At 42.8% G+C, this 12,178-nt stretch overlaps 2 protein-coding genes across 5 annotated transcripts; one reads left to right on the top strand and one right to left on the bottom strand.

Moving 5' to 3' along the window:
- The first annotated feature begins 431 nt into the window (after positions 1-431).
- LOC120722163 (mitochondrial folate transporter/carrier-like) lies at positions 432-6,042 on the top strand. Its single transcript, XM_040013014.1, has 7 exons — positions 432-907; positions 1,064-1,214; positions 1,584-1,669; positions 2,997-3,151; positions 4,757-4,870; positions 5,054-5,199; positions 5,317-6,042. The coding sequence occupies exons 1-7, from the start codon at positions 703-705 to the stop codon at positions 5,441-5,443; spliced, it is 984 nt and encodes a 327-aa protein (XP_039868948.1). The 5' UTR covers positions 432-702; the 3' UTR covers positions 5,444-6,042.
- Positions 6,043-6,137: 95 nt separating this feature from the next.
- LOC120722165 (collagen triple helix repeat-containing protein 1-like) lies at positions 6,138-12,139 on the bottom strand. Of its 4 annotated transcripts, none has more exons than XM_040013015.1 (5): positions 11,975-12,139; positions 10,999-11,076; positions 9,130-9,348; positions 8,820-9,036; positions 6,138-6,615 (listed from the first exon to the last, which is right to left on the bottom strand). In XM_040013015.1, the coding sequence occupies exons 1-5, from the start codon at positions 12,083-12,085 to the stop codon at positions 6,473-6,475; spliced, it is 768 nt and encodes a 255-aa protein (XP_039868949.1). In that variant the 5' UTR covers positions 12,086-12,139; the 3' UTR covers positions 6,138-6,472. The 4 variants fall into 4 exon arrangements, with proteins under 4 accessions (XP_039868949.1, XP_039868950.1, XP_039868951.1 ...); XM_040013016.1 differs by having other exon boundaries at positions 12,017-12,135; XM_040013017.1 differs by lacking the exon at positions 10,999-11,076 and having other exon boundaries at positions 11,975-12,136.
- Positions 12,140-12,178: the final 39 nt, after the last annotated feature.

Here is a 12,178-nt window from a genome sequence, read left to right as displayed (position 1 = left end):
ACTTTTTTCGTTTGTTTGTTTTCAGCTAAATCAAGGAAAACCAACGCCAACCTTCTGAGAAAGGTTCACGGAAACATCAAGCGACCTTTACCGAAGACACTTGAGAATAAGATATAATAATTAAGGGCAATATTACAAAATTATGAATAAATAATAGATATAGGAAAGCCTGTAAAAGCGCTATTTAAATCATTATTTGAATAACCAAACTGATTTTATGTAATTTATGTGGAAAACGTTTTTAATATAGTTAAGTTTTATCAAAAATGTCTCCGAACCATCATACAAAATATGTCGACGTAACTAATCCTAACTTTTGCATTAGTAAAATAAATAAATAAATGAATACAGCATATTTCATGTGTGAATTATTTTTGAAGTATTTAACCGGAAGTACTATTTCAACAACGGGAACTTGTCATTACTTAATAATAACAGCAAGGTCGAGCACTGGGTCTGCGACTTGACTCTTGGAGAGTGCGTTACACCTGTGAGGTACCTCCGGATGTCAGAAACGTGGTGCGTCATTAGCACAGGAGAGATATGAGGACGCTGTTCCGTCCTCGTACTGTATGGAAACTGCAGCAGAGTAAGCGAGGGGTCGCCTCAGTTTTATAGAGAGTTACATTTTGACACGCTGCGTGCTTGCGGTGTTGTAAACACTGCTATCTGGTAGGATCTAGCTAGGTAGCCAAGTTGCCCATGAGCATGAGCTCCGCTCCAAATCACGGTCCCGTTTCAGAGACAGGACTGCCCGGCAAACCTGTGTCCGCTGTCTCGTTCGGCGGACGACTACAGAAGGTCTTTAGCCATGTGAAGGTAGAAAACCTGATCGCGGGACTCAGCGGGGGAGTGGTGTCAACGCTGGTGCTTCATCCTTTGGACCTGGTCAAAATCAGGTTTGCAGGTACGGCATGAAAATATGAACTTTTAAAATTAATTTCCTTAGTGTCTGACATGTCATGCTGCTATGACTTTACTTGAATCTGCTAAGAAACTACTGCTATGATGTGTTTAATTTGTATCATATGACTTCAAGGTCCGTAATGTCTTTTAAATGCAGTAAGTGATGGACTTGAATTAAGACCGAAGTATAGTGGCATGGTGCACTGCATGAAGAGTGTCTGGCAGCAGGAGGGACTGAGGGGACTCTATCAAGGCGTGACACCCAACGTTTGGGGTGCTGGTGCATCTTGGGGCCTCTACTTCTTCTTGTACGTAAGCTATAAGCTTTAAAGAGGACATGAAACACTACACATGAAAGCTAATTTACATCATGGAGCCCTGTTCGCAAAAACTGACGTAGGTGTAACACTTTCTGTGAAGCTAGATCACTTTTGTGCTGTCCCTGGCTGTTACAATGAGTTTTATGTTAAGAAACCGAGGATGTACTGTCCACTTTCACTGTCTGACTCTTTAGCAGTAAGTGGTTGCTTGTTGTTTTGCTAGCTGCACTGAAACTGGAAAATCTAGCTGTTAGCCGTAATGTTCGGGTTTGTACAACACCCCATGAATGAAAAAAGCAGCATGTATGACTTTACAACTGCAAGATGTCTTATTGCCCTTGCCCTGTTCCCTCACAGCTACAACGCAATCAAAGGGTACACAAAGGAAGGTCGTCAGGCTGAACTGAGTGCCACAGAACACCTGGTGTCAGCGGCTGAAGCTGGTTAGTACTACCCGTGTTTGAACACTGCTGCACTCCCCCACCATATAATCAGCACATGATCAATAACAGCAGCTAGATATGACTGCTACAAGCTGGTAGTAACTGACAGGGAGTTAGTTACTTGTGGTTCAGGGCAGCCTTACATGCTTGTGTGAATGGGGGGAAACGAAGGCATTTACAGCCTTCACAAGATTTTCAATGGAAATAAATTGAAGAAGCCGATGACAGGGAGGTTTTATAGCTACCATCAACAGTATAAAAAATGAAACCAAAACAGATGTTTTATTGATTTGATCTTGTGATTTATTTATTTTTTCGCCATCAGGCACTTAATCAGGCACTTCTAATGAGAAGGTTAGAATGATACCTGGGTGGCATTAAATTCAATTCAATTCAATTTTATTTATATAGCGCCAAATCACAACAAAAGTCGCCTCAAGGCGCTTCATAGATACAGAGAAAAACCCAACAATCATATGACCCCCTATGAGCAAGCACTTTGGCGACAGTGGGAAGGAAAAACTCCCTTTTAACAGGAAGAAACCTCCGGCAGAACCAGGCTCAGGGAGGGGCGGCCATCTGCTGCGACCGGTTGGGGTGAGAGAAGGAAGACAGGATAAAGACATGCTGTGGAAGAGAGACAGAGGTTAATAACAGATATGATTCAATGCAGAGAGGTCTATTAATACATAGTGAGTGAGAAAGGTGACTGGAAAGGAAAAACTCAATGCATCATGGGAATCTCCCGGCAGCCTACATCTATTGCAGCATAACTAAGGGAGGATTCAGGGTCACCTGGTCCAGCCCTAACTATATGCTTTAGCAAAAAGGAAAGTTTTAAGCCTAATCTTAAAAGTAGAGATAGTGTCTGTCTCCCAAATCCAAACTGGAAGCTGGTTCCACAGAAGAGGGGCCTGAAAACTGAAGGCTCTCCCTCCCATTCTACTTTTAAATACTCTAGGAACAACAAGTAGGCCTGCAGAGCGAGAGCATTTGTGCATTAAAGAGCCTAATGCACAAATGCACTCTGTTGCGCTTCTTGTTCAGTTTGGTGACACGGTGAGCTAATTCCAAACTGTGTTGTGCACAAACAGCTGGGCATTTGTGTGAGATCTCTAGCACAACTTCAAATAAGTTTTTTTTTTGTTTTGTTTTTTCTGTACCACTTTAAAGTCAGGAAGTCCTTGGTCCTGTTCGTCAAGTCATAGATATTGAGTTATAGTAAATGACTCTTCACTGAGGGGCCTGTGTGCTAATCATGGGTCTAACAAAGTAATAGAAGTCACGTGTGTTTCCTAGTGACATTTCCTTTCTTGTCCTTGCCTAGGCATCCTCACGCTCACCCTTACCAACCCAATCTGGGTGACCAAGACCCGGTTGGTGCTGCAGTACAGTGCTGACCGAAATGGCAAGCAGTACAAGGGGATGTTTGATGCTTTGGTTAAGATCTACCGCCATGAAGGAGTGTCTGGACTCTACAAGGTGAGACATGAGTGTGTTAGTGTTCCTTATGATGTAAGATTGCATAAGATTGCATGGTTAGCAAGTTTAAACATTTGGGAGGGGTGGCTTAAACTGGGAGATTTTTCTACACCTGTTAATGCCAGAATTACTTCCAAATAATTATTCTCAACTTTCCTTCTTTAAAATATTATCCCTGTTGAGTAACACTCACAGACATAATTTCCTCGTCCATGCTCCTTTGTGTCTGCCTCGTCCCAGATGGTGAGATTCAGTGTAACAAGTTGATAACCCTCGTTTGTGGCAGCTTTTCTGTCATTTGTTTGGTTCAGCTTAAACATGCATACCCACTCATGAAGAAATCACAGGCATCTCAGCTTTGTTACCGAGATGGCACACTAGCAACAATTCCTTAAAGACCTGACAAAAAAAATAGCCCACTGTGGTTTTCAGACTACCTGTTGGTGTCAGAGGAGAGACTGTGCTGTCGCTCGCTTAGATACCAACATGGTGTGTTTGTGTGTGGTGGGGATCATTAGGTTTACCACCAAACATTCAGTGGTGATTAGGACTCATATTTCATATTCACATTTTGGGAGTAAGTACACTCATTGTTAAAGAAAGAAGGCTCGGCCCTGGTGCAGCTTTTGTTGGTTTGCTGAGTGATGTCCTGGCATGTTTTCTTTTTGAATTATTTAGCTTTTTTCATGTTTCTAAGTGGGGGGACAAATTAATGTGTTCTGAATATCCCATCAGATCTCACTTTTGCTTATTTTGATAGGAATACTGAAGACCTCGTAGGCGCTATTGACTTTAATCACCACTAGAGGGCATCAGCTACCTTTCTAGCTAGAAAAAAACACAACCCATTTATACAGGAGTGGAGGTTTTAAGCAGTATGTCAGCCTCTTCATTAACAATATTGAATTGTAATTTGCTGTCGGAAATGTTATGCCTAAAGTTCAAGAGAAAATAGGGCCAAGGGCCCTTCATTTAATTAAGTTCATTTTCATTTATATAACGCTAAATCACAACAACAGTCACTTCAAGGCTCTTAATATTGTAAGGTATAAGCCCTACAGTAAAAACCACAACAATCAGATGATCCCCTATAGCAGGGGTCCCCAATCCCAGTCCACGAGGGCCGGTGTCCCCGCAGGTTTTAGATCTCACCCTGGGTCAACACACCTGAATCACATGATTAGTTCATTACCAGGCCTCTGGAGAACTTCAAGACAGTTGAGACGGTAATTTATCCATTTAAATCAGCTGTGATGGATCAAGGACACATCTAAAACCTGCAGGGACACCGGCCCTCGTGGACTGGGACTGGGATTGGGGACCCCTGCCCTATAGCAACCAGTTGGCGACAGTGGGAAGGAAAAACTCCCCTTAACAGAAACCTCCAGCGGAACCAGGTTCACTAAGGGGAGACAAGACAAAAGACACACTGTGGAAGAGAGCCAGAGATTAATACGAACTAATTATTAAATGCAGAGGGGTGTATAAACACACAGAGAGTAAAGAGATGGGGAGTCACAGATGTGTGGGCTTTTCAGTGGATAAGTCACACTGTGGGAATTTGAGTGTCAAGTCAGACCAACTTACAGAGTATGTCTTTAAAAGGGTTATGTTCCCGGTCTGCTCGGCACGTCTCATGGAGCACTGCAGTTCATGACTTACGAAGAGCTCAAGAGAGACTACAACAAATACAGAAAAGCACATTCAGACGCAAAGCTGGTGAGTCACTAACCATGAGCCACAGACAGGCTGGAAACATTGTTTAATAAAACTCAGCCATAAGGCTTGTAACTTTTGAGTCTAATGAGACAGAGCCCACAGTTGATAACAAGTGACTCATCAGTTTTCCTACACTGCTCTGCTCCCTTCTTCCTCCTTCCATTTATCTGTCTGTGCAAACAGAACCCATTGGAATACATCACAATGGCAGCATTATCCAAAATATTTGCCGTGGCCACAACATACCCATATCAATTGGTGCGAGCTCGCCTGCAAGACCAGCACAATAGATACAATGGAGTTATTGACGTCGTGAGACGGACATGGAGGTAAGACACCGATCCACTCACAGTGGGACCGAGCGTGCCGGCCGCGTCTCAGGTTCTGAGCACAGTTCGAGTGCCTGGTATGATTGATGCTTAACATTTTCCCACTTGTCTCCTCAGGAATGAAGGTACCCTTGGTTTCTACAAAGGCATCATCCCCAACTTGATCCGCGTCACCCCAGCCTGTTGCATCACCTTCGTGGTTTACGAGAACGTGTCTCACTTTTTTCTCGGGCAAAATAAATGAGGTTTTAAAAGCAGGGCACGGACTGCCCTGAATGCTGCAAACTCGTGCTGGCACGTTGGCGCCGTGCGGAGGAGATGCAGGGGAGGACCGTGTTGATCGACGCCGAGCTGTCGTCGTCCAGTACGTGGAAATGTGCTGAAGTGAAAATCACTCATGTGCACTGAAAATAAGTGTTGCCAAATGGAGCAGCAACAGTTTTTTTTCAATACAACTTCCTGACAGTTGGTGAAAAATGGCAGACGCACAATGAAGTTATAGGGAGCATGTCTGTTGCTGTTCACCTTTATGGGGACAATGTTGCTTTAACAGTTTGTTTTTATTAAATACTGGTAGTGTGAGGGTCTTTTCTAAAGAGGTGGATGAATATTTCATCATGCAGCAGTTTTGTTTACACTTTATGCTTTCTGGCAACAGAGAGATACAGTCTCAACTATAAAACTATGAAAAACTTCATTATAAACATCAAATTCATGATCGGCTCAGGTTCAGATGTGTGAAATGATTTGCTTGATGAGTGCTTTTTTTCCCTGATGTTTTTGTGTCATTGTATCAGCTGTGCTTTATAAGATTTTATTATAAAATCTAAAATGTGCTTTAAATGCAGTCTCATGCCTGATTCATGTGAATACATTAAATGTTACTTTGTTGTTACACAGGCAATAAATTTGCAGTGTTTCAGAAGTGAGAAGTAACATTTCCTTAAAAAAGAAGTGCTTTATTAACAGTGATAATGCATATAAACAGGTCACAGGAGTACAGAGTTTAAAGGTACTGTCCATGTCTGTTGCTGTACTCTTAACGGCAGCCACAAGCTGAAAAAGCTACAGTACAAAGTTTATTTCCGGTAGACAGAAAAGTACAGTAATCGTAGGCCTGTCGACGGGTGTAGCATTTAAACAAAACTCAAAAACATTCACGTTCCCATCAGTGACGCCTCAGCAAACCACACCTGATCGTTGTGGCGCGTCGGATAACATGCTGTCACGCTACCAAAACTAGGTCCCTCCCAATCGTATTGCTTTATTTTCCTTACTTAGGCAATTCCTCTATGATAATCCTGGATACGGAATTCCAGCCTGTGGATGCGTCTCCTCTTGGATAATCAGCGCAGGTCCCCACCCACACCGCCACATCAACCAGCCCTGCTTTGACACCCTCACACAGCCCCTCAACTGCAGAGAGAGAGACGGAGAGGGAAAAAAAGAGAAGAGGGTGCAAATGAATTTCAGGGAACACCCAAACCGAACGCCGAGACAAGTTGTTTTCTGACACAGTGGTGAAAAACTGGGCCTTTCAGGTTTAAAAACAGAAATAAAAAAATAATTAAAACCATGTAATCTTTCATGTCTGCAGTCAACACTATTGTCATGTCTGTGCAGTTCATTTAAGGCTGTTCATTAACTTAGCTTAAAAGGACTGAAGCTGGGGTGGAGCTAGCCTCACTTTCTAAAAGTCCCAAAGCAAAAAAGGGTGATAAATTGTGAGCTGTGGCTTCTTCACTTCCTCCATGAACAATATGAGGAGCAGAAACTTGATGCTCTCAACTGTTGTTTCAGTTGATAACCCCGTATAATAACCCAGTCTTTTCTTAAAAAAAAAAAAAAAAACTTTAACCCTTCAAAACCTGCAGCTGAGACAGGTTGTCCCAACAACTGTAAATCTCACACACAGTCTGTGCTGTCTTCAAGCGTAGGGCACATAAATGCATTTAAAAAGCTGTCTTTTTTTTTAAAAGGCACATGAATCCAACGCTCTAATACTGTGAATCTGAGAAGTGAACTGTTCTACACATCTATACAAGCCCTTTTGGGCACTTTCCAGAAAAAGTCTCCAGGTGTTCATCTCTCAGTTTCTGAAAGAACTGGAGCTGCTGTTACTCGCCCAAATCGCAGTAAAGAAGGGGGCTTGGTTTGCCATGTCAGCCTTGGCACATCAGGTCGCAGAAGGCTAATAAACAACATTTAATGTATTAAAAATACATTAAGAGTATTTTTACAAGAAATGGGAGAAACTAGCTGTTTCCCCCGTTTCTTGACTTTGTTGTAGCCTAACTAGCTGCTGGAGTGTGCACACAGTTTTCATTTTAGTGTAAAAAACAAAACAAAACATGAATTGGTCTGAAGTACAGTTAAAAATGTAAACTACAAAATCTAAGCGTCCTTATGTCCTTCATGTGAACCACTGGATTTAATTACTGCTTGGACTTTTTTCTCTCTATTTATGGTGCTAAGCAACAGTTTCTAGCAGCAGCAACAGACTAAACAATGTTCAACAGGAAATTCGTGTCACTCTTCACACAACTGCTTCTCAGGATGTCTGTTGTGAACGGCTCTCTTGAGGTTATTCCTATCTTTAAGTTCTGCCCTCTGACTTGGTTTCTCTAAAAGGTGGATTTTCTTTGAAGACATTCTTCACTAGCTTGACTTTGATGTTTAAAGTTATTGCTCCAGCCAGCATGGTGAGCTGTGCAGGCCCAGAGGCAGCAGAAGAGCTCAAGACATCATGGTGCCACCACCCTGCTTTCACCTTTGGAGCCTCCAATCTAGTGTCACTAATTGGAATAATTGGTAACTCCTGACTCCAACTCTGATGATGCCATCAGCCGAGGGCTTGGAAGTCAAACCTGTTGATCTTAAGTGAGCCTGACCAGTGGAATTCCCATTTCTGTCAGTGTAAAGAAGTTTAATTGCACATTTGATCCCCAAGATATGTTAAAGTAAGAAAAGGAAGCACAGTTTTAACAGGTAATCTTAGTTTTTTCTTTTTCTACGTGATAAAGAAATGCTTCTGTAATGGAAGAGAAAAACCTGTCAGCACAATTCTTCAGGCTAAAGTGTAAGAGATGGACATGTTAAATAGAAAATGTTCTTTTTTTTATATTATGTATCATTATTTTGTTTTTGTTTTTTGTAAAGAAATTTCTACAGTTGACTGTGAAAAATGTTTTTTAAATCCTATACCTAATGACTTTGGTGTAGCATGAATGGCCATGGGGGAGGTCTTTATCAATACTGATAAACCTGTAAAACTTATGAAAATACAGTTAAAATCCAAAACTTTTGCCTTTCTTCACATTTTCCAAAGCTGTGAAATAGGACCAGATTTGAGTCTTTACTGGGCTGATTCTAGCTCCTGGGCCTTATGTTTGACACTCTTGGCTTAGGGGTTCATTGCTTTTCCTAACATTTCAACATGAACGAAAAGAGTGCAACTATTCATGTGTTATGAGCTAAAATATTTTGTGCTTGTTCATAATTAGGACTTGGATGAAGACCTGACATTAATACAGGAAATTCCACTTCACTTAATATTTCTTTCCATAGCATTACTAGCACCGTGAGGTGGGAACAAGTATTGTTCAGAGTCTGTGTCATACCTGAGGAAGTTCTGTGGATGTTGATGGTTGAGTTGAGCTCGGGACTCCCTTGGTCTAAGTAAATAATTGACTCTATGGGCAGTGGTCCTGTGCACTCCGCTCCGTTGAAGGTGAAGTACCACCTCTGGCAGCATGCGTTTTTACACTTGAGTCTGAGGGAGCCACTGAAGAGGACTCTGAGGGCGCTGTCAGAGCGCAGCTTGGTGAACGTGCAGTCCTGCGACGCAGAATGGAGCACAAGTGTGTGTTTAATGTGTGTTTGCAGTGATTGAAATGCCCGCATTCCCCACAGGTACAGTGAGATACTTACAGCCACTTTACCCAGATCGATCCCGTAGTTCAGCGAGTTCCAGGCACACTGCTTGTAGTTGGGTTTCCAGGGTTCCTCAAAAACTTCAGTAACGCATTCTCCTTTCTCGCCTTTCAGTCCATCGCGGCCTGGGATACCAGGCGTCCCAGGAATGCCGTTGGCCCCAGGGTTACCGTCTCTTCCAGCGGTGCCTGCTGGACCCTGCAGGCAGCTGCCATACTGAAAAAAGAAACAAGGAGAAGAGGACATAGTGAAACAAAACCATACAACAACAACATAATCTATTGTTATCAGACTTCCTGTTTTAAGACTGTCTTTCTTCCAGTGAGGTTAAATCCCTGTTTAAACTGCATGCACCACAGACACCTAAATGCTGCCATCCATCCAACCATCACACACAAGGAGCCAGATTACACATCACACAAACAACTGTGCTGAAGGAAGTGCAAAAAGCCGTGTTATCCAAATCAAGCCAAAGCAACATGACCAACAACCATGAAGCCGCCGAGCAAGCAAAACACAGCTCTGCTGTTAATGAGGAACTGAAGGCTCGGCAGTGGCCTAAATTAGTGGCTGTCTGGCCACTCATCCCTTAATGTGATTCATTGTCCTGTTGAACCCTCTGCTATCTTTAAACAGACGCAGCATCCTACTCAGGCTGACTCAAACCCACGCAAACGCACGCACACAGACGGGGGGGGGGGGGGGGGGGGGGGGCGCTTGCCAAGCCTTACCACATGCAAATATAGACACAATGAGGATCTAAATAGATCTGCCTAACGTGTTCCTCAAAGGGACGCTCTGACCACTAGATTGCAGTGTGTCGTGTAGGTTCAAGCTTTTTTTAGGTGGAGGTGGCTTTTCCTTTGTAAGCAATTAGGGACACAAGTTGACATACAGAAATGTCTCCTCGCCCTTAAGTAAGCATGAAAGCTGAAAGCATTTTGCAGATTTTTGGAAGGTCGTTGTTGCCCTTTTGCTCAGTATGCATCTGTGAAGTAGTTATGGAGAGTAGGAGGGGGGCATGTGTCCAAAAGGCATTAGGGCAAGAAAAAAAAAGCAGAGGAGGAGAACAAAGAGCTTTTACACCAACATCTTAACCAGACTTAACCAGACTTGAATCTCTGGGGTGAAGTTAAAAAAAAAAAGTATTTCAGATGATGTAAATCTGAAAAATGCCTGGAAGTTAGAGAGTCAGAGCATTTATCGTCAGCTGCTGTGAAACAGATGGTCCAGTGTCTGTTTTAGCCATTACGCGGCTAACGCTGGAGCAACCTGGAGATGTGAGACCTGACATTATCTCTATAGAAGTCTGGGAAGTGTCTGATGACAGCAGTAGATTGTGGGTTTGTATGCATGAAACTAAATAAAGCTGGAAGCATGGCTTTCATGCACCTTGGCAAAATTAGGTGGCAAAACGTGGAAACGATGCAAGGACTCCCCATTAGTCTTGGAGTTGGGTAGATATTCCAGTAAGGAAAAAGTCTTGGTGTTTTACTAAGATTTTTGGAGAGCTTTCAAAGCAGAGTAATGAATGGATCCTCTGTCCACTTCGCCACACAGCTGACTTTTATATTAGCTCCCAGTCTGCTCTTTCTATAGTGGTGCTGGCTGCCTGCATGAATTACACTCCAGCCCTGCTGAATATTAGTCGCGTACAGTCTGCTACTATAACTGGAAAACTAAAAGGCTGCAATTGGCCCGAAGAGCTGAGGAATCAGGAGCATTTTATGCGTTAGTCAACACAGAAGCAGGGCCTGAAGCTCTCCTGGAGCATGCAGAGCGGAGCCTGGGTATAATGCTCAGCTTTGAGCAATTTTTAGATTGAAAGGAAGCCGATGAGATGCAAAGCAGTATTTTCGTGATTACCATGTTGGCCAAGTAAGCAGATCTTTCTTCTCCAGAGTGTCTAGTGCAGTTGGGTTTTTCGGCATCGTTTCCAGTGCACTAGACACAGATGGTGACATAAGTTTTTTCTTTTTCCTTTCTTCTTTTTTAAAATTAAATCACGGTTGTGGAATATTAAAGAGAAACTGCTTGGGCGGGCTCGACAGGGTCCAGAAAAATAAATACTAGTTTCACTTCTGTTTGATTCCTAAAATATTCAACATCTGTGTGTCCAGTTGGTTCCTTCATTCACTAAACAGATGCATCATTGAGGGTTATGAAATCCTATGCATAAACAATGTAAGATTGATAGGTATCGTGGGACTGTGAAATTAAAGTTGAACTCTGCCCTGGGTACTGTTAAAAATATCATATTACCCAGCTTTAAACGTACATTTAAGTTTTTTGCCCAAATTGCACCCACTTATAAACTATTCAAACAGTCGGATGGATAACAAAGTCCAGCAAACAGTATGAGGCAGACCACAACTTCCTGTTTAGTCCCCCTTTATGTCCACTCAGTCGTGGAGGACAGCCAGATCTGGTCTGGAGTAATAGAAAAGCAGCTGAGTGTATAACAGCTACAAAAGGGGGATTTTCTGATCTGCTGCTGTCCACACTATTCTACATGTGGATAAATCTTTTAAAACATTTTTTCCTTCCCTCTAATGTTTAAAGATACAATTTAAAAATAGCAATGCATAGCGCTAGAAAAAAGAAGCCCAGAATGAGTTGGAAAAATAGGCAAAATAGTCAGTGGATGTTAAATGGGATGCACCGAAACACAACTAAATGACGGTAAAGCTGAGTGTAATAATTACATGTTGACGTGAGCCTTTTTTCTCTCTCCCAGAGTTATAATGTCACAAAATCTGTCCACTCCTCTCCTGCCACATGTCTACTTATTTTGGAAGCTGTCGTTAACGGCTACACGGTAATCTTATCTAACCCCTTTTACCTTGTCAGCGTCAGGATCCTTTCGGTAGCCTCTGCTTCTCACCTTTTCCACCGCATAAAGAGGCAAAGCCAGGCAGGCGAGCAGCAGCAGGCGGACAGCGAGAGGAGACATCACTCGTGCGACAGAGACGGCCGACTACCGTGCGCTCTGCGCGACTCCAGCCGGTTATAGCCCAGAGGGCTGGACCAGGAGAGGGGGAAGGAG

Source organism: Simochromis diagramma, unplaced genomic scaffold (genome assembly GCF_900408965.1).
Source record: "Simochromis diagramma unplaced genomic scaffold, fSimDia1.1 OVJJ01000618.1, whole genome shotgun sequence".
NCBI lineage: Eukaryota > Metazoa > Chordata > Actinopteri > Cichliformes > Cichlidae > Simochromis > Simochromis diagramma.
Note: the sequence above shows the minus strand (reverse complement) of the source record. Positions and strands in the feature narration are given on the sequence as shown.